At 37.3% G+C, this 22,286-nt stretch overlaps 3 protein-coding genes across 13 annotated transcripts; all 3 read right to left on the bottom strand.

Moving 5' to 3' along the window:
• Positions 1-3,750: 3,750 nt before the first annotated feature.
• LOC103988041 (neutral/alkaline invertase 3, chloroplastic) lies at positions 3,751-9,224 on the bottom strand. The gene is made up of 7 exons (XM_009406541.3): positions 8,950-9,224; positions 7,817-8,564; positions 6,869-7,034; positions 6,422-6,633; positions 5,140-5,633; positions 5,005-5,053; positions 3,751-4,340 (listed from the first exon to the last, which is right to left on the bottom strand). The coding sequence occupies exons 2-7, from the start codon at positions 8,474-8,476 to the stop codon at positions 4,014-4,016; spliced, it is 1,908 nt and encodes a 635-aa protein (XP_009404816.2). The 5' UTR covers positions 8,477-8,564; positions 8,950-9,224; the 3' UTR covers positions 3,751-4,013.
• Positions 9,225-9,746: 522 nt separating this feature from the next.
• On the bottom strand, positions 9,747-17,806 carry LOC103988040 (histone deacetylase 9). 11 transcript variants are annotated; one of them, XM_009406537.3, is made up of 14 exons: positions 17,678-17,806; positions 16,345-16,457; positions 16,147-16,264; positions 14,892-14,966; positions 14,604-14,823; positions 14,339-14,402; positions 13,034-13,126; positions 12,822-12,930; positions 12,478-12,527; positions 12,315-12,405; positions 11,971-12,041; positions 11,602-11,700; positions 10,451-10,517; positions 9,747-9,975 (listed from the first exon to the last, which is right to left on the bottom strand). In XM_009406537.3, exons 1-14 carry the CDS (start codon positions 17,712-17,714, stop codon positions 9,887-9,889), a joined length of 1,296 nt encoding a protein of 431 aa, XP_009404812.2. In that variant the 5' UTR covers positions 17,715-17,806; the 3' UTR covers positions 9,747-9,886. The 11 variants fall into 11 exon arrangements, with proteins under 11 accessions (XP_009404812.2, XP_065011181.1, XP_065011183.1 ...); XM_065155109.1 differs by having other exon boundaries at positions 16,401-16,457; positions 17,678-17,758; XM_065155111.1 differs by having other exon boundaries at positions 14,912-14,966; positions 16,401-16,457; positions 17,678-17,758.
• A 2,833-nt stretch (positions 17,807-20,639) lies between these two features.
• Positions 20,640-22,032, bottom strand: LOC135640599 (uncharacterized). The gene has a single exon (XM_065155222.1). It carries the CDS (start codon positions 21,812-21,814, stop codon positions 20,786-20,788), a length of 1,029 nt encoding a protein of 342 aa, XP_065011294.1. The 5' UTR covers positions 21,815-22,032; the 3' UTR covers positions 20,640-20,785.
• Positions 22,033-22,286: the final 254 nt, after the last annotated feature.

The following is a 22,286-nucleotide window of genomic DNA, read 5'->3' as shown; positions in this document are numbered from 1 at the left end:
ACAATAAGTGTGAGATTCAAATTAAGAGAAAATGAGTTCTCTAGAAGAATCCGATTAGAGTGAGACCCGAATGAATTTCGTATAGGCCTGATAGTGCCATGCCCGGCATACGATCTCTGGGATATTAGATGGATAAGGAACTATAGATACATAGTAATTGAGGGCAGATATGTCTAATGGATTAGATCTTATATATTGGCTAGGGACTATGACGTAGTGGCTTAGTACGTCCATAATCAATGAGTTGAATGAATTATTATGAGGATAATAATTTACTAAATTAGAAGAAGTTCTTATAAGTGCAACTCACGGCCAACTCGGTATTGTGCCTAGAGGGTTACACATATATGGTGGACAATGCGATGAATAGAGGATCAAATATGAGATATCTGATGAGCTCATATTTTATTAGATCCATTGGATGAGATCGAATAAGCATTAGAGTAGTTATTGGATGGGAATGCAATATCCATTAAACTAGGATAATTAGATCAAGATTTGGTACCCTTTAACGTAAGATCCATTAAGGTAAGCAAGAGGGCTCTCTATATATAGAAGTTGAGGTTTAAAGGATCATAGGCTAGACTCTTACTATTGCCACCTCCTACATCTCTTTCTTGTCCCTTCCTCCAGTCGACTACCCCCTCTTTGGTGTGAGAGGATAACAAGAGGGATTAATCCCTCCTTGATTGCTATGGTGTGATGGTGCACGAATGTGAGGAAACAACGTGTTGTGCGAGGAAGTGTAGATCACCGATAGAGAGAAGTTTGCGAAAGCTCCTTCATCCACCGATTGGGATATATAGATGAGAGGATATACAATCTCCCTTATGTGAGAACGTCTTAACTACTTTATGTAGTTATGTGGTTTTCATCACTTTCGAGTTTTTCGCTCCCGATCTTCACACGACGATTTGATAAATTTATTTTTGAGAAACTAGTTTCTGTTTTTATTTTACGTTACACATATGATGCTCTCTTCGGTTTCCCAACAATTGTTGATGAATTTATAGAATAATTACAATCGGTAATTTTGATAATATCTATAATTATTATATTATATATTTATAAGAATCAGATTATGATATATGAATCAATTAGATTTCTCGTTATTTTCATAAGTTATAGAAAGTAAGATTTTTAAGAGTGGTATGATATAATAAAAAAAGAGTTAAAATTAATGGAATAAAATGATGTTTAAGAACTTGTCCAATTACTATAAAAAAAAAGTCTATTAAATAAATATAACTTAAATGACAAGATCGAAGTTTAAAAAAGCTAGATTTGTAATCAAATGTTTTACTCATAAAGAATGCATCGATCATAACGAGATATTTTTTATTTTTTTAATTTTTAAAATGAACTCGTTAAAAATCGATATGATATTAGTGACTCATTATAATTTTGAGTTGTATCATATGGATATAAAAATAAGTTTTCTAAATGAGGGTTTAGATTTATACGGGTCAATCTAAACAATTCTAAAAAAAAATAAAAGAAATACAAAATTTGATATGCAAATTTAGGAAATCCATTTATGACTTTAAATAAGTCTTTAGATAATGATATATAAAGTTTCTTAATATTATTACTTTCTTTATATTTAAGAAAAATACTATTTATTAGTAGTCATATCTAAATATTAGTAAGAGCAAATTTATTATATTAATTTTATATCTAGATAATATTTTACTTGCTAGTAGTAATTTTGGTTTATTATACTAAACTAAGAAATTTCTCATCGAGAATTTTAAGATGATTGATATGAATGATGTATCTTATGTCATTAGCATTAAGATATTTAGGAATAGGTCTCAAGGATTACTAAGACTGTCTTAGAAAGGATATATTGATCAAATTTTGAAAAGATTTAGTAAATTCAATAAATACCATAAATAAAAAAATAATCAAAATAAGTATTTTAAAAATTATTTAGAAATAATTAGATAAATAATATTCTTTATGCACGGTTGGAAGTCTATTATATGCTCAAGTCTATTAGTCTTACAATTAAAATACTAAATAGATGTTAGAGTTCCTAGAAATGAAAATACTAAAAGACTATAAAGAAAAAAGTAAAATATCTAGAAGGGATGAAGGATTATATACTCATATATAAAATTAGATTAGCTTGAAATAATAGTATTTTTAGGTGTTGATTTTGTAAATTGTTTAGATAATAGGAAGTTCATTTTACAATTTATATCTATATCAGTTGAAACGATAATTTTTAAGAAAAAAAATAAAGTAATATGTTATTATATTATTAATAATATAAGTTGATTTTGTGATATGTTTTGAGGTCACTAATTAAGTTTTATGACTACAAAATTTTATCTCAGAACTTGGCATGGTCTGACTCAATTGCTAAGTCACTAAAAATACTTTGGAACATATCATAGTAGTTTTCTTTTGTAAGAATGACAAGTACTGTTGTATCTCTATGTATTATGATATAAAGTATTTGATGATTAAAGAAAAAGAGTCCAAAAATAATTAATATTAATTAAGAACTTGAGTTATATTATATTGATTGTTGATCGATTCGACTTTAAGTGTTTGAAAGAACATATTATTATGATTGAGTTTGTAATCAATCAATAAAAGATATGATAATACATATTTAAGTAGACATTATAATTGACATTCTTACTATGTAATTAAAGTTACTTATTTCTACTATCTTATTCATATTTATGTATATACATATTATAATTTAATGTACTAACATGATTATCTTGACAAAACAAATTATATGAATTATTTTGGACTACATTACGAATAGCTAATAATGTTATAGTACATTGATGACATATAACTATTATGGCTTGCATTGATAGTCAAACTTAATGTGGTATTATATTTATTAGGCTTATTGACCTATTTTATAAAATTCGTGCGCATGTGTAAAATATTTTTTTTGAAGTTTCAAATTCCAATTAAATAAAATTATTTTTAAATAAACTTTTATTTTATTTATTTTAATTATAAATTTTTTTATATCTTATTAATTAATAGATTAGGTGAAAAAATATTACATTATGTGATCTTGTCTAATTAGGTAAGATATATTAAAGATATGATTAGATTTTGATTACGATTATCAATCAAGAAAAAGGAAGTCCAATTATAATAGAATTCTTCAAGAGATGATATTGATGAGAATGACACTCATAATTATTTATCCTAAACCCTATACTTTCGTTCAGTCCATAAATAAATATAATATCATAAGAACTAAAAACATAATACGATGATACATGATATTATTAAAAGATTATATCTTCTCTCATCTCCCCTTAGTCATGCGAATCAGTCAATGAGATATTATAACTTTTTATCTTCTCCTCCGTCTCTAATACATCGGATATAATAATCTTATAAAAAATAAAAAGAGATGAGAGGACGAGTCTAGATAAATATTACTATAACTTTTGAATCGGACGAGGATGCGTCCGTAGATCAAATAAAAACTTGTTGAGTAGCATCAAAAATCACGCATCAGAAAAACATCAGAAGATAAATCCTTAATGTTGTTACCAACACAGTATATTAAAAGAATCATACAGGCAGTTTTATGTTTAAGAAATGAATCAAATCATCCAAGTTACTGAAGAGCAACTTCCCATCTCTAATCAGAATCAGATCATTTGCTTGGTCCAATAATCTTCATGTAGATGCAAGGTGCCAATAGTCAGCTTGCTGTTTCCTCAGAGAAAAATGTTAGTAATCATTGCAAAAATGAAAAGATTGATGGTATGATATAAATCTTCTATATAATCATCACAATTCATACATCATAACGACCTATGCCACCATGCCCCAAGTATGGGGAAAATAAATGCTAACATGAAGGGATTAATATGGTACAATATAATAAGATCTATCTGTATGCCACAAATGATGGGCCTTACCTATTTCATTGAATATGCTACATGAAGCTACTGCAGCAAAGCTGCTAACTATGAGTTCAGCCAACTTTCTTCCATGATTAAAATAAATTGTGCATCTTCTCAAACTATATAGGTTTTCTTTAAGACTTTCCTGCCTCGTTTCCTTCGTGGGTTGGAATCAGCCATGATATTCAAGGCATTAACAATCTCTGCATCCTCGTCATTCCAAATGTTTCTGGCAGCATCTGGTTTTTCAATCAACAGCTTTGCCACCAGGAAACCTGCAATCGACCAAGTTTGGTACAGATGAGCTTGTTTCCCAATAAATCGTGCTCGCTTGGTATCGTAATATTCAGGCCACTTGTCTGCTGCTAGGCGCCTCTCTGCAACGTCAATGGCTTTTGCAGCAATTTCTGGCCTGTTCATCTTAATACATGCAACTGCAAGCTACAACAATCAAGGAAGGATAAGTCAGCCCTAGATTGTTTTTAACATTCACTAACACACCAAAAAAAATGAAAAGTTTAGCTTATTCCTGTGAAGATCATCTCTCGGAAACAAATGAATCAGAGACAAATATAACTTAAGGATCTTCTCAAGTTGCAACAACTCTATTTCCACCAACAAAACAGGGTTCAAGCATTATGAAATCTAAACAGGTGGAATGTGGTTCTTAATATACCAAATTCATGAGGGCCTGAAAGCAGTTGTGCGGAAATCAGGCCATAATAATGAGAGAATAGGCATTACGAGGTTCGGCATATAGAATTACTCTTTCTATAAAATCCATTATCCAAATATCTCTGGAGACCAATCTGGCTACTTTAATGACCGTCAGTAATCTATGGATGCAAGATGTTTATTAGAGGACCCACCTTGATAATGCATAAGATGCCTTCTTGATGCTATATTGTTGTCACTACAATAGGTTTTCATATTCAAACTCAGCAAAAGTCAGCTATTTATATGCATATCATAAATATGTACAAGATCTCAGGCTAATGCCAAGAACATCAATGCAGCCAGAACAAAAATAATCCCAAACAAACTAATGTTACCACCGAAGATTAAAAAAAAGAAACTGAAAATGTGATAGAGGTGTCTTTCCTACCTGCCAGAGCAATGTTGGCCATGAACCTCCATTGTGGTATGACCAAGGCCTGCAGAAAAAAAGTAGAATCAAAGATTAACATAAGGAACTGGAAACTCGAATGGGGAGAACCTACAATGGATCTTAAGGCTTTACGTGTTTTTGGGATCACTTCCAGTAATAATTCGCCACTCCTGGCCCTCAAGAGCAGGATAACAAATCTTAAATGGCATATCTGCCACTAAATCAGACCATTTAGCCTCAATAAGATCCAAAATGGCATGTGATTGATGTGTTGTTGCCAGACTGCTTACTACAGACCACAGATTTCCCAGAGAAAAGAATCGGAAATCCATGTGAGCAGGCTGCAAGTTTCCAATGAAATAACCTCCTTTATCAGGCATCCATTCCACTAGCCACGGAGAAATTTGATCAGGGTAGATGTTAAACTTGTTCACAGCATCATAAGAATACTCTTCTTGTTTGTATCGGTAAATCTCATTAAGTTTTCTCTTGTCTACCCAATAATACTCCTGAGTATGAAATGATAATGCTATTAGCCTGTTATTCAATGCTCGAATAAGGTCAGCTGATCCATCCTCTGGTGCAAGCATCTCACGAGCACTTAAAAGTGCTGAATAGAACAGTGCCTGGCACATTCAAACCTCAGTTAAATACATCCCTGATACATGAACTAAAATAAAATATACTGCAGCAGTTAAAGAACAATGTAAAAAAGCCCATTAGGAAGGTGCTGATATGTCATCCATTCAATACATTGAGAACTATATGTGGATATCCTTTACCAAGCATATTCCCAGAAGATTCTGACATAAATGGCTTGACAACGTCATGTTCCTTATTTCCTCCCTTGAAAGATTTTGGGAAAAAGAAAAAGCAAATGCATAAAGGTATACAACAACAATAACAAAGTCGTAAGTCCCAACTATTTGGGGTTCGCTACATGAATCTTTGGCCACCATTGAGATATGTAAAAAGCCATATATTTAGTTAAGTTAAGAGTATTTATATCTTTATTTATATATAGTTTCTATTAAGGTCTATTTAGGTCTTCCTCTACCTTTACTCATACCACTAACATTAATAATTTTACTTCTTCTAGCGCATCCGAATGTCTCCTAAACACACTCATACCATCTTAAAAGATTTTCTTGCATCTTATCTTCATTCGAGACGATACGTAATTGTTCACAAATAAAAATATTTTTTTTCCTATCTTTTCTAGTAATTCGATACATCCATCTCAGCATTCTCGTTTCGACAACACAAACTTTTTGTATATATTATCTTAATTGTTCGGCACTTAGATCCATAAAGCATTGTTGATTTCACAACTGTCTTATAATTTTTTTTTAAATTTATAAAGGTATAAGATCTTATATTTGAAAAATAGATGTTATAATAATAGAGGCCAAACCTGAATTTCAAGAGGGTGGCCATGAATCCCCATCCGTCGATCTATCATGCATGAACCATCTGTTACTAATAATGTTGGGAACATGTCAAAGCCGTCAGCTAGACAAAGCTTTAAAATCATCTTAATGCCCGTCTGCACATCAATTCTTTCCTGGACTGAGAGATCACCAGAACATTTTCCATAAGCTCGTAGTAGTATAATCCACCATAACCCTACAGTTGAAGATGATAGCATCTTTAACACTTGGCCAATACTTAGCACACTTGCAAAAATAAAATTGAATAAAACCCATAAAACATCCACAATAAAATAGCATACAACATAGGGCCCAACTAAAGCAAAGGGCAAAAGACCTCTTATCAACACTAAGTGCAGCATGAGACCATTAAGTACTAATGAATAATTTACAGGTAATTGTCAGTTATGCAGCACTACTTGAAAACACACCTGAATCGACTGGTGCCACACGTCCTATTGCAGCTTCTCCAAAATCAGGGTCCAAGACTTCTTCTGTGGCAGAATCATCGCCATCAAGTGGAACTGTCCTCACCTTGAAGCTAGCAGGCATCAATCCCTGGCCTGGACTGTGACAGTCCATTGTTTTCTCCCAGCTCTACATATTTAGAAACAAAATTTTAACTGAAGATATCTACAAAACAGTATATGCAACCACCAAACACCATAATATGAATGTCCTTATTCCTAAATTCTTAATTTACAATGTTAAACTAACTACAAGCCTATAGGATTTTTGGGTGATGCAGGAAAATTCTCAAATTTTTCTGTGAAATGTGGAACCATAAAGTCGGTCCTACAACTTCATTTTTAGATAAGTAATGAGTCCAAAACCATGCTAATATATGATGCTAGTGAAAATATGTTGAAAGAAAAGTCACCACCAAGAGGTGCTGTGTCAAAATGATAAAGTTTCTCAACAAGAAATGGATATACTGGAAGAACTAAAAGAAAATGAAAGTGAATAAAGCTAAATAATATTCAGAGTTAATCAGATAGGTAAAATTATCAGCAAAAGTGAAATCACCCATAAAAGTCAGATTTTTACCAGAGAATACCACATCACACAGTCAGAAATCAAACTGTAGTGCTATAAGGGTGAAAAAAGGGGGAAAAAACCTGGAAAATAAGGATGTCTGGCAAAACAACAAAATGAGAATTAGGTGCTGAATAAGAAAATGAAAGCAACCCTGGCACCTTTCTGAATTAAGGACTTTTGTGCTACTTTTGTCAATAACTATTGTAAAGACTAAAGACAACATGAAACTTCTAGCTCACTTTCTTGGTCACATATTCAGATCACGGTCATGCTAAAGCATAACCTATGGCCAACCACATACACTTCAAATCACAATCATGGATGGCAGCAGAAAGAATTACCTGTAGCTGAAGAGTGTGAAGAATGAAGTTGCGAACAATATCATATTCTCCCTTCAAAAGAAAAGCCATTCCAGAAGGTATGAAATCACGAATAAACACCTGATCATAATTTAGGCAATTGCTACTGCTATCAGATGGATCCTTTGCGGCAATTGTTCCAACAGGGCTGCCACAGTAATAAACCACAGAATCCTGTAAAAGACGCCATGCTTCATCCTCAATAGAGTTTCCTCTTGTCTTGTATGACGAATGATTGGATGCTTCATTGTTAGGCATGACAGAACCATTCTCGAAACTGATAACTTTCTGGCCATTAAGATCACCAAGGATCTGGTTTGCCTGACTCACAGACTCCGTGAACCACGTCCTATTGGCATCCCCGCTGGTCATTCCATCAGCGTCGTCTACTCGCTGGCACTGGCATTTCAAAGACCGTGATCGGTCATTGATGTTCCTGACTCTGTAATCCCTGAAGCAATTATTCGACATCCTTGATACGGAACATCGTGAAACAAACGAAGAACTTCTCCTCCGGTACTTCCCGTGAGCTTTCGAGTGGACATCTAATTGTGGAGTATTTGCAAAAAAACCAGCAAAAGAATGGGCAGGTGCAGCCCCAAATATGGCATGACGAACTATTTCTGTAGTCCCCATCATCATAGAAATCCAGATAAGAACAATAGATCTGATTGATTCAATGTTACAACAAAAGCAAGCCAGCAATTATCAGTGCACACGATCCAGAGGCCTGAGTACAAGGATCACAAAGGAATGCCATTACAATCAAGAAAAGATCAATATTAGGCTCCAGGACAATAAAAATGAATCCGAAGCACAAGAAACTCCCACCATGTCAAATTAATCTCTGTTCCCTTTTATTCTGAATTAAAATAAGGATTATCGAGCCATTTGCTCTCCCGTTTCACTAGCAACCACCAATAATTGGGAGTTCACTACAAGATATTTATTCTACCGGATTCAACGATCCTCAAGAAACAAAAGTAACTACAACAAAAGCAGCAGAAGTTTCGTGGTTTGCTTGATATCGATGCATCGATCAAGGAACCTGTAAACCCTAGTCTCGCGACACGAAATGATCGACGACGATCAGGGAAGAGGCGGAGGAAACTGACCTGGTGGCGAACGATCTCGGCCCAGGTGGTGGTTGGTGAAATGTATGGGGACGGCAGAGCGCTATTCCTACGCAAGCGAACTACTACCGACCCGCCTCCGCCTCGGCGATTAGACGACGAATGCAGGAAGCGAGGGCAATAAAAAGCGCGCACGCGTCTTCTAACCACCTCATAGCCTTTTGTGCAACGGGTGGAAACGGCGCCGTCAAACAGATAAGAACGAGAAGGGCGGGGCAAAAAGAAAAAATGTGATCGTGATGCAAGTGGATGCGTACGTCATTGTCACCCAATTCACTTTCAGAAAAAAGAAAAATTAGAATACCCACTAAAGAGAACAAGAAATTAGGAAAAAGAAAAAAATCATTGTGACCATATAATTTTAGATTTTATGCAAATTGAACCTCGACTGCCCACCTTGACCTGATTTGATGTGTAGGGTTCAATTGAGACTCGTCATGGCATCTACCTCGACCTGCAGCATTACTCAACACGACATGACTTCACCGTGATGATCTGAAAGTTACCACTGCTCGTGCTTGCGCTGGGAACGAGGCCACAGGTGTTGCAGAGAGGTCCGTCATCAGCAATTTATGATCGGCCTACAGCAAAAGTAGCAACTAACCTCACGGCAAAAGGGTGTGTTTTCGGTCAGTGAAATCATATCTCATTCAAAACGTAATTTTATCGAACAGATGGCATCATGTTTTTGAGAGAGAGGAGACATCACCTCGTGGCTGTGGTTAGCGTCGCCTGTGAGTCAGTAGAGGACAAGAAAGAAACACTACCAAAAACCAACAAACAAAAACTGATCCATTCATTATATACGAATACATTTTAAGTGAGTTGGACAATAAATCTATGTGCACAAATTCGTTTGCTGCCCAAAAGAAGCAAAAATGAGTATACATTGGAGAAGCATAACAAAGGCAACAAAATTTCAAGGGCCATCCTCCATGTTGTGATCATTATCGTTGTCCCCTTCGTAATACTCGTCATCTCGCTGAATTTGCTTGTCGGTAGTATGCTCTAATTAACATTTCAAAGAAGACTTAGATTGCTTCAGTGAGAGAGAAACACACACACACAAAAGAGTAACTTTTGCGAGTTAAACCTAAATTACTGAAATTATTTTAGCCTATGTATATATATATATATATATATATATATATATATATATAGTTGAAAGATAATTTTACAAAGCAAAAACATCATGGGCTTTTCTCCACACAATAACCTAGTGTGGCAACATCACTTATACCCATAGACAAACAGGAAATTAGCTGGCATAAGGATGTGAAAAGTTAGCCGATATTTTCTACATGATAATCTATAGAATATAAAACCTTATTAAGGGACAAATTGCAGGTTAATAATTACATAAAATACTTGGATTATTAATGGCAGTTTTAAGACCAATTACTGCAAATATGAAGAAAACTAAAGAAAAATTATTGATATGGAAATGCAGCATCAAATAATACAGTAAATAATTAGCACTTACGATCAACTCGTTCATCAGGATTTTGCTCATCTTCGTCAAATTCCGGGATATAAAAATCTGGCGGAACCTGCAAAATAAATTATCTTAACAATAATTTTTTCAGTCAACAAGATGTCTCAGCTTTCTCTATGTATAGATCAATAATCCTCGATAACAAAAAAAGATATCAGTTAGCTAAGATGATTACACTCTTATTTAACAGAGTCATAGCCATCTAATAAAATATTGATGGGTCTTTCAGTGTTTATGAAACTCTCTGATTTACATATCTCAAAATTCAATAATCTAGAGTAGACATAGTCAGTTATCATTCTAATAACAAATAGAAGAAAAGGGACCACAAATTAGAACTCAGATACCAATTGTTATCAGAAAAGGGGAAAGAAAGTCAAGAAGAGAAGAAACTAAAAATCATAGGGACAAGCTATCATGTAGAAGAGAGAAGGCTAGATATGATGGTAGTCCTACAAACAAATATGTAACAATAAAGAAGAAAGGTTCCAAAACCAAATCTGAAACCTAAGATAGAATACAAAGCTCCCTTGGACAAGAATGTGGCATCTAGTGCAGTGTCAGAACTCAAATCCCCACGTGTTATAATTATAGACTCTATGAGCTTTCCTGTAGTGACCAAAATGCTGAAAAGCTAATGTCCAGAAATTGCTACTAATAAGAGACCTGCATGCTTTGTGTTTCATGTCAAATCACTGCCATACCAAGAAAGCAAACAACAATTTTATGGAGGTTACCTCAACCCTCATTGTGTACATGCCAAGGTCAATTTGGCCACTAGGTTTCAACCATAATGAAGCAGATCGTCACCTGTGTTCTTCTAGTAACACATTACAAGTATTGATAACAAATGCAAAGAGAAGGAAATTTATCAAATCGGTTTATTTGAAAACCTATTTTTTGCTGTAAGTTTCCAGCAGTATACATATCACAACTTTCCTTACAGTTTATTATTTAAGTTGCAATTAAGAATCCTACATCTACTAAGGATCCACCACTACAATAAACATGCAGATCGTCACCTCTCTTCATTGTTGAAAATTTTATGATGTTAAACCCACTGATGTCAAGGAAGAAACTTGGCCAAGAATCACTGGAAAAGCTACAGAATTATATAAAGATGAGAAATAGAGACTGACCTCCTGCATTTGAACCCCAGGAGCATGTTGTATGCACCGTAAACTTTCTAGAACTTGCACCTTGATTGTGCTAAGATATGACTTGCTATTCAAGTTCTCCTGTTCCGGAAAGTAAACTGAACAGATTAGAAGTGGTGAATACCCATGGCTCCTTGATATATATAGCCTACAACACTTAGAATGACATATACTGATTGGTAGAGAGTCAAACAGAATATCTGAGATCCAACTAATTGACACAAAGCTCTGGTTCTTGTCTAATGGTATGTGATTGACTAAAGAAAGACAATCATGGTACTAGCATCACAAAATTCTAAATGGCATGGGTTACTTTAAAAAGACATAGAGACTACTCAGAAAAGCACCTACCATATTGCCATTCGGGATTTTTAAAGTATAATCTGGTGCAAAGTACTTGATATACTCGTTTTCTGGAATTTCTGTAAGCAACAAAATTTAAAAACTTGGATAATGTCTTAGTAGCAAAGTGAACATTGAATAAACAGAACTTAGAAGCAAGTAGATCCAATAAAAGTTCTTAAAAGTGCAGATCCAGCAATGAAAAAAATGAAAGACCAAAACAAAAGCAACTGCAAATTAAATTCATGCCGGTTAGCCACTTCGTATAAAGAGATCAAGGATAGCCACTTTTCCTTGATACATCTTCTACTCAAGTTCCAAAGCATTATGTTCAACTAAATCCATTCCCATACCATTTGGAAGATCTGCGTCTAACAAAACACCAGTTTCAACAGTCCAGCAGCGAGCAACATTTTCTTTTGTGTATCCTCCACCACCAGTAACCTGCAGAAGAAGAAATATTTTGATACTTAAACCATGTTCAGTCTAACATATCTATCTAGCTTTGACACTTACCAACAGAGGCAAATTGAATTTCTTCACAAATTTTACACATTCAGAATGTCCTGTTAGCAACCAACAAATGAGCAATAAATAGATATGCAAAATTAAATTGTAGAAATATAAACTCAACAACGAATGTAGGATCACAATCCTATTTGTGACTCTGATATATTCCTTGTGATCTGAAAGTTAAATTTATGATACACATTTGCAATTTATATACAAGAGGTACTTGCAACATCACCTAAAACAATTCAATACCAATGAAAATTTTAGGTAAAAATATCAAAACTACAGTCGTGTGAGCTCATTGTACATAAAAGAAAGAGACATAACATTATAAAAAGATTTAACACCTTCAATGGAGAGATTGAAACAGCCTAAGCGGTCACCCGCAAGTGAATCAGCTCCACATTGAAGAACAATTACACCTGGTAGATATGTTTCAACAACCTTGGCAATAATCTACACAAATGAACAATGCAAGAAAGTGACTTATTAACAATGAAGATAAATAATTGACCTAGATATAACTAATTGAATTTGTATATGCTTGCTCATGTCTTACCGTTTTGAATAGTCGAGTAAAACTAGCATCATCTATTCCATCCTTGAGTGGGACATTAATGGCATAATATTTCCCTTCTCTTTCACCTATATCCTTGAATCAATACATTCTTATCAATCTCAAAATGCCACAAATATTTATCCAGAAAGAGATATTAAGAAGCAAAGTTACAAATGCAAAATTAACATATGGAGATAATTTAAAAGTAGCACAGAAACGGATAGGAAAATTTTTCAGGATTGACACAACATCACAGTACAACATATACCACAAAACTCAGGAATTTTATTGCAATTAAGGATGAGAAAGAGCATCTGCAAAATGCATTAATCTATTAGCAGACAGCTCTTTTTCAGAGTTCAAAATTAGAACATGTAGCTAAGAGTCTTTATCTTCCTCTCCAAAATTTCAACAAAAACGCTACCTTTAAACTTTCTACTCTTTTCTACAATGGAGCAAGGATGAATCTAGTCCAATAAACAATCCACAAAAAAACCCATATTCAATTTACTTCATAAGGGATATCTTCCAACAGATTCCCATTAATTAGAAATGTGTATTTTCTTCTTACAAATCATTAATTAGACAGGCTGTAACTAGATATGAGTATTTTCTTCTTCCAAATCATTCTGTCATAAAATGCATGTTGTCAGGTAGATGAACACATGTGCACATGCACACAAAAGAGACCATGGATCCAATCGTGCAATCAAATTATGCTAGCATATGAGATAATTGTAATGTTGGCACCCAACAAAATCTAGAACTCTAGACAACACGTCACTACAAGTTCAAGTCCCAAAACCTACTGGGAGAAAGAAAAATGAAAGTTTATCCTTAAGAAAGATGCCACCAATGATATTGGAAAACTATTTACCATGAACATGTGTTGAAATTTGAATACCTAAAGAAACCTACAATGGTTACTAAATAGCAAATCTAGCAAACAGAAACTGAATATCTCCATGATGGATAAAAACAGAGTTACTACATTCTGCCATCTAGCCCCAGATTAATACCTTTTGTTCATTTCCTTGGATCCTCCCATTGCTTGTACATGCAGTGCTCTCAGAGAAAATAAAGTAGGGGGCGGATGAAATATGTAATTACCATTGTCATCCTAGTCCATGATCTCTCCTTCGAAGCAAATCTTTAAGTCGAGATTTTGTTACTGATTTATGTGAAGAAACTAATATATCATGATGTCTACGGTACAAAGGCATAGACATACATATCACACAAGATAAACATTTGGAAGAAAACTTGTGCATATAGTCAGCATAGTAAACAACCAAGAAAAATTACCTTAACATCGCCAGTTCCTGGGAAGAACATATCACCATATTTATGGAAACTCACAGTCATTACCCTGATAAGAGTGTAAACAGTTAAATACTTTTGTTGTTTACTATGAGAAAACATATAAACACTTCAGGAATGCATGTCAAAATATTGATTATGTAATCATAATATAGTTGCCAAAGGGATTTTGTCAAGAATAAATACTAAAGTCATAAATTTATACTCAAGTTTACTAATATTGAACTGAAAAGTAAAATAAGTTGATTGCCTGTCTGTGAAATAAAAGGCTTCTTCAACGCCATCACCATGATGAACATCTATATCAATATAAAGAACACGGGCATGATACTTAAGAAGTTCCAGAATTCCCAAGACTAAGTCATTGATATAGCAGAAGCCTGATGCCGCAGACTTTTTTGCATGATGTAAGCCACCAGACCAATTTATAGCGATATCGCAGAGTTGATGGTTCAACCTTCGTGCAGCATCTACACAAAAAATTGAATCAGTTTAAGAAAAAATCAATTTATTAAAAGTTCAAAACAATGAATGTTACCAATTGTGCCACCAGCATACATTTGGCAGAACTCGAAAAGATTCTCAAAGACAGGGCAGTCTTCTCCAAGGTTATCTGAGAGAGGACATTGAACAGAGTTGAAACATCTGTCAGGAAAACTTAATGAAACAGAGTTCAAGATAAGACTACTGAAAATTTTCTCTTGATGAAAATTGGTGCACGAATTGAGCAAAAGAACATATTTCTAATACAGAATAAAGAATACTTCTTATCCAACCAAGTAAAGAAGTTAGGCAAGTATCATCCACTAGGGAAATAAATTAGCGTATCTGGTGTTCCTAAATGTCAAGACTATCACGTAAACTGAAGTGCATGACACTTTCAGCCATGTAGAACAATGTAGAGATATATTAAACGTATAAGCTTAGATAACAAAGTGACTCGAAGGATTAGACATGGTGATGCAATGCACCATCAAACAACAATGGTGATGCATTTTATTTTAGTATCACGTCAAGCAAAATGATATCGTGAGATGATAATAATTCATCTCTGCATTTTATTTTAGTATCACATCAAACAAAATGATATCGTGAGCTGATAATAATTCATCTCTTTTGTTTTAAGAAGTATGCATATTGGTTTCCATCTAATTTCACAAGTGACTGGATAATGTCAAAAAGATTGTTCGACCCAACACTTGTCACATTCATTTCAACAATTAGGTTCAATATTTTCAGTGACCAATTCAGTTTTTCTTAGGGATCATAATCGGCAAGTCTCTTTAATAATTCCCAAGACCTTCCAGAAAATGATTTTCCAAGTTCTACTAGAATTTAAACATGTTTCCAAGGAAACAAAGGATATTCCCTTGCTGTCAGCCCTTAGTGCATAACCATTATAGCTTACCTTACATCTTAGACCCTTTCTGTCAAAATGAAAAACTCAGTAACCTGATTTCACTGCTAACTAAGGCAACCAACAAAGCTTTAATATGATTCTAGGAAGTTTACTAGTGCTAACTGGTTATCACAAACCAAATTTAGGATTTTTTTTCCCATACTGTTATTATACAATTCATGGAAATACAACATATGGTGCAAATTATTGCTAATGGTTAAAAGTTATTATGCTTAACCAAGCTGGAAGTGGCGTTCACCTTACAGTTGCACAAACATGGCAAAACCAATATTTCATGAAACAAAAGTTATAAATCATTATTTAAATTGTACAAAAATATTTAAAAAATTGTATAAAATAAACTTCAAGATACATGAATTTCATTCTGTCATACATCTAGCTAACTCATCAGCGAACAAATGTTGTGTATTAGGGCTTATCCGGTGCAAAAATTCCACGTAATCTGCTGAATGAAATTGGGCAAGCTCCACGGGGTATGCCTTGTGTGGCCGCTGCAAATGATATGTTATAAATAAAAACTCTATGTTCTTAAAGAAATACCAGAACCTGGAAAAGGACTACCAAGACTAACATATATCTCCATCTTCTTGTAAAGACCATATGAAAGCACAAGATGGTGTGTCATACACAAACGATGTGGTTTCATTGGATGATTTGGTCCAAAATATACATTCCCAACATCTCCTGCAAATTTGGTACATGAAAATTACAAAAAATATTAACTTCAAGAAATCTAGAAGAAAATTTCAAAAGGTCAAAACACAACTTTTAATTGCCTATATTATATATAAATGGCTGATCATAATAAGGCATAACTAACTGAACAAGTTTACACAGATCAATTTAAAGCATGACCTCATGCTTAACCCCCTAGTTATTTATCTAGCACAAAGATTGTGTTTACAGATCTTAGAAGTTCAGCAAAGGTCAAAGAACAACTTGAGAAAAAGCAGAGTTTAAAGTACGACAGAAGACATGATAGATCGAATACCCCCCTATATGAAGCCTTGACGTCGGCATTTATGTTAATGTGTTCTAGCCTCACCTTATTCTGTTGGAATTAATCATGATTTGATCAGTCCCTACATGCTTAACAGCAAGTTTCCTCTTTCAATAACGATACAAGATTCTCTAGAGGATTCTAAACTATGAGTGTTTACATATTTGTTTCTCGATGGAGTGAAACAGACGAGATTGAATCTTCATATTTAGCATCCCTGATAGCATATACTAGTAATCCAAGACATAGAACTATCATAAATCAAAATGACGAACCGAAATTGTGTTCCAAGGAGGGTAGAGGGGTCCACGTAACTATGACCTTCACCAAGTGCTAAAGCCAGCATTATGTGTTTGTGTTCTAGCCATAACCCTAGTTTGATTGAACAAGTCACGACAGAAACGAGTTGCTAATTTAAATCATGTATCCATAACTCTTCCCCTTATGCTCTTCGCATTAGGAATCAAGAAAGCTCCATACAGATTTCCAAACGGAGGCAACTCCCTAGCGAGAGGAGTTTAACGTTAACAAGGGATTATCCAGCTCTATAATATCACCTTCAGGACCCGGCCGGCACTTATCGGAGGGTTGGCATCCGTTCCACAAGCTGGTGCGTGAAAACCAATGCAATTTTGACACGGCGACTTCTCGACTCGTTTGACTTGTGTGTGAGATGGACGAGACGATATCAAGAAACCACGGACAACACCTCGAGAGTGAAAATTATGATGAAAACGAGTTCATTTCGGTATAAATAAGGTACAACAATGAGGGCAAATCAACGCACCACGTTATGGAAACCGGAGAAATAGAAACCATTTAGGGTTTACTAATTTTGATCGTTCAAAGAAGCATTATTTTTGGAGGATGAGAGATGAGGAGGAGGAGGAGGAGAGGAGACTACCGTCGTAGAAGTACGCGATCCGTTCTTTGGGCGGCATCTCACTCGACGGCTCGTCGGAGGACGCTCGCCGCCGAAAAGAAATCTTTCGAGCTCGTAGTCGCGAAGACGAGCCTTCGAATAAGGTCGAACTTTTCACCGTTCGATATGAGATCAGGTCCATCAAACTTGAAGGAGACTTGATACGATCTAACGGTAACGGTATGACTTTTAGATTCGTGAGCAAATCTGACGATGGAAAAGATCGGTCCGCGACTCCGCCTCTGTCCGTACAAGCGTTCGGCCTTCCACAATATTGATAAATAAATAAATATATATATAATAAATAACTGCATAAACTTGGTAATGTGAATTTTAGGTACCAAAAGTATAGATAAATAGATTTGGATTATGTAGTAAGGGAGGGAGTGTTTTAATGAGATAATTGATTTATTAATTTATTAATTTTAAAATAATTATATATGTATTATATTCTTATGAGTTCATTATAATTAGAATATTATAATAAATAATTTGTGCATAATTTAATATAATAAAAATAATTTATAACCAACCAATTAGTATGGTGGTGCGTTTCATTCATTATCATAAATTAAGAGTAAGGGATTGATATAAGCTATCTTTTTGTGGGATAAAAAAATAAGATGTGAATGTGTATGCTGTTATTTTCCATTAAAGAAATGGATGTTCATTCTATTGCTGAATGAGCCACCAAAGCGTTATCATATGTTGATCCAACAACATATAGATGAGCACAATGGTTCGTTATCAGGTTCTCTCATGCAAGAACTTTGCAGATCACAGCCTCCTGTTCTCTCCAAGTCATCTGATGTGCACAGTCATAGCAGTGCGGAACACAACCTAATGCTTCGACGATTGGCTGTGTTGCTGTGCAGGAGGACGCATGCAACCCTTCTGCTGTATAGATGAGCACAATGGTTTTCTAATAGCTTACTTAACAAAACAAAAACAATGCACTCGATATAGAACAACTACTCTACGTATTGTAACGTCACGATTTCGGGAATTGGTGGGGCTCCGGTGACCTCACAGCGTGGCCGGTGGTTCTATGTCTTGGTCGAAAGGTCCGGCCTTAGTGGGTGACGGCAGGCGCCTGTTAGAAGTGAAAAATAGAAGAAGCTAAACTTTCTGCGAAGGGGGGAATTGCATCGCATGTAGACTTTAGAACAAAGCTACTCGAGAGGGAGTGTCTGTCGCAAGTATCTCTTTATATACACTATGGTTAACAGGTTCTACCTAAGTAGAGGTGGGGCACTTTGCATGCATACTAGTGGATGCAAAAAGCTATCTCTATTCAGTTCAGAACTCAAAAAATGATATATCTATTATTCTAGAGTCTGCATGCGATGCAATTCCTCTTTCGTAGCAAGTTTAGCTTCTTCCTCAGTTGACCTCTACCAATGTCGGATTTGGGTTATCGGGTCACTATATTCCTCCTCGGTCGACCATAACCCTCACACCTCATCCACACCGGTGATTCCTCTTCCCATCCACCTGAGGTGTGCTTCCGATGCAGCGTTGCCCTCGGGATTTCATCGTTCCATACGATTCGAATATCAAGTATTGATCTCAGCAATTTGAGCTGACATGTAAAGTTCGATCTTGACGTCTTTTGTTGCATATTTAATGAGCTTACCTTTATCCTTGATTAGTATATTTAAACAAAAGTGTTTCTTTTTCAACCTAAATTCATTGAATGGCATTGTGTGGATCCATTTTATGTTTTCCATCAAAGGGGGAATTCATGTGCGTTTGTGAATCTAATAAGAAGTTCGTGTCATAACGAAAACGATCTTGTTTTGTCTGATCTGGTTAAGAGACTTTGACTCGTGGTGCTTAGTCTGTGGGTTTGGTCTGGGCATCGATTTCCTTTGTGATTCTGCATCTTCTGGGTGGGGGAAGGAAAACTGACATGTTTGGTCAGACTGACGCAGAGTTGTGTCTTGTGGATCACCAAGTCTAAAGTATGACTAGACGACAGATAAAGGTTGAGGAAGGAGACGATGGATGACATAATTATGTTGGTGACAGGCATAAATTACCAGATGTTTGAACTTCTGTTTTTCCTTATTTACATGGTTTTTAATGAACTTCAAACGAATGACGAGAATGTTTTGACACAAGAAGTCTTTCAGTAGATTTGCTCCTTATGTCATACGAGTACATAAGGCAATCTGGGGGTGGAAGGAATTCTCACTGATCCAATCGGTTGTCTCTGGAACCAGGAACTGGTAAGCAGAAATGGGATTGAGATCTTGAAGACATTGGAATTCCCTACAAGATGCAGATGATATATCAACATTTCCAGTTCAAGGGTGATGGGGCAATGTGCATGCAGCGGTTGCTAAACTTGTTCTCGAAATGAGTCAACCTGTTTCTTGTTTGCAGATTCAGCTAGTATTCCCACAGCCTGTATGAGACTCGATCGATCATACTTGCCCGAGTGCATCTGGGACATCTTTCCTCACGAGCGAAGGCCGCCAAAACATCATTCCTGGAGACCGATGCAAGTTCAAGAACAAGTGTGCTACCACAGGAGACTGTGTCAGAGCATCTTCCACATCTCTTTACTCACGAGGGAGCGATAGCTTGCTTGATCTTAGAACAGGGATTTGACCGGAGACTTCGCTGTACGTAATGGTCGGAGTCTCCAATGGCCTGCCATGAACAATAGCCCTTGTTGAGCTGATGGTCGCAGGCTCGACCAACGGCCGCGCCTGCACGTCGCACACCAAGGGCAGCTATTTCCTCGTCAAAGTCAAAGTCAATGAGCCAGAAAGGTCGCCCGAAGGGCTACGCAGGCACTGCTCTCACACACATGCCGCTGTGTTAACTGCGTTGTTCCCCACAAATAGACTGCACGTTACAAACAACGGCGGCACTAAATCATGTGAAGTTAGTGACTGCAACGAGGCTTTGTAGCAGCAGCAGCAGCAGCAGCTCATGATTACGATTACGACCTTACTGTTTACCTTTCTCCTCCATTAAACAGCGAACATATTATTATTATTACGTAAGGGAAGGGAGGAAAAAGGAAAACGAAAGACATGACTGCGTCAGCTCGAAAGCGTTGGTGTGGCTCCAGTGACCTCACCGGGTGGCGGCAGGTGCACTCTCGTGGCCGCGCCGCCCTGTCGAGTGGCGGGTGAGGGCGGGCGACTTCTTCCACGGGTCGAGGATGGAGTCGCGGTACCTGGACGGCAGCGCCTGGCTCCTTCCCCGCTTCGATCGCACGATCGGCGCAGTGTCCTCCTGGTAGACATGGAACGGGATCGTCCACTCGTCCGTCTCCCTCCGCTTCTTCCCCCCACCGCCGTCGCCGGTGGACCTCCTTGTTCTCCCCGACGGCGCGGGTGCCATCTCCTCCCCAGCTGCAGCAGGCATGGCCTTCTTGGCCTCCGGCCCGTCGTCGTCGAAGAGGCCGCCTGAGACCTGCCGAACCGCCTCCAGCAGCAAGTCTAAGCAACCATCGCTTCGGCGGCCTCTTCTGCTGCTGGTTGTGGTCGTGGTGATGACGATGGTGGCGGTAATCTCGCCGTCCGCCCCTTCGGTTCCCTTCGTTTCTTTTTGTGGTGCGGAATCCGCCTCCTTGGTGCCGTCTGCTGCTGTGTCCTCGTGGCTCTCTCCGCCGTTCTCCTCATCCGGATCGCACTCGCCTTCCGAGCTCTTCGCCGCAGTTAAAGCGCCGCCGCCGCAGCCGGCAACGGACACCGCGGGCGACAACGAGTTCTCTTTCACGGCCGACGCAGGCGCGACCGCAACGGAGGCCTCCTTCTCCCCGTCGCTCCCGGGGTCCGCCGGCGCGGAGTCGTCCACGACGTCGCTCTGCTCCGTGGGGCCGTCTCCCTCAGCCGATCCTCCTCCAACCTCCGGAGGCGGGCCCAACCTGAGCCTCAGATCGACGCCGAAGCCGTGTTCTCTCGCCGGCGGCAGCGTCCCGCGGGCGGTCTCTCGATCGCAACCATGGCGGGGGGCCTCGGTCTCTGCACGCGGAGCAGTGACGGTGGAGATGATGTCTATGATCTTAGCCAAGGCCGCTTGCGCTTTGGAGGCGCCGACGCGAGTCGAAGCGGCAGAGACCCGGTGGACTCGGCGCTTGACAGGAGGCGACGAAGCCATCAAGAAGACTGGAATCTTCTGCTCCTCTTCATGTCGACCTCCTCCCTTTCGTCTCTTCTGCAACACCTCCTCCAAATCTCTACAGCACCTCAAAACAATACCAATTTAACACGAATTATTACGGAAGAAAGAAAGATAAGAATACAAGAAAAAGGAAGCGAAAGAAGACAGAGAGAGGAGGCGGCCGCGGAAGATGCGACAGAGATAGGGGAACAGTTCTTACTACTTACTCTCACATTATTACTTGGGCTATCTTTATTTCTTTCATTATCATTAATTATCTCACGTTGTCGTCCCTCTCTCGCCAACAAGACGATCTCTCCTCTCTCTCTCTCTCCTCCGCCTATATCACCTGGTGAGTTTTACCGAATCAGGGTCACCTTTTCTGCACAATGTCTGTTCGACTTTTCGCCACATATTGCAATCATCAGGTGAGCCGATCGGACTCGGACCCAATCTGAATCGATCCAAA

Source organism: Musa acuminata, chromosome BXJ3-6 (assembly GCF_036884655.1).
Source record: "Musa acuminata AAA Group cultivar baxijiao chromosome BXJ3-6, Cavendish_Baxijiao_AAA, whole genome shotgun sequence".
In the NCBI taxonomy this organism is placed as follows: Eukaryota; Viridiplantae; Streptophyta; class Magnoliopsida; order Zingiberales; family Musaceae; genus Musa; species Musa acuminata.
Note: the sequence above shows the minus strand (reverse complement) of the source record. Positions and strands in the feature narration are given on the sequence as shown.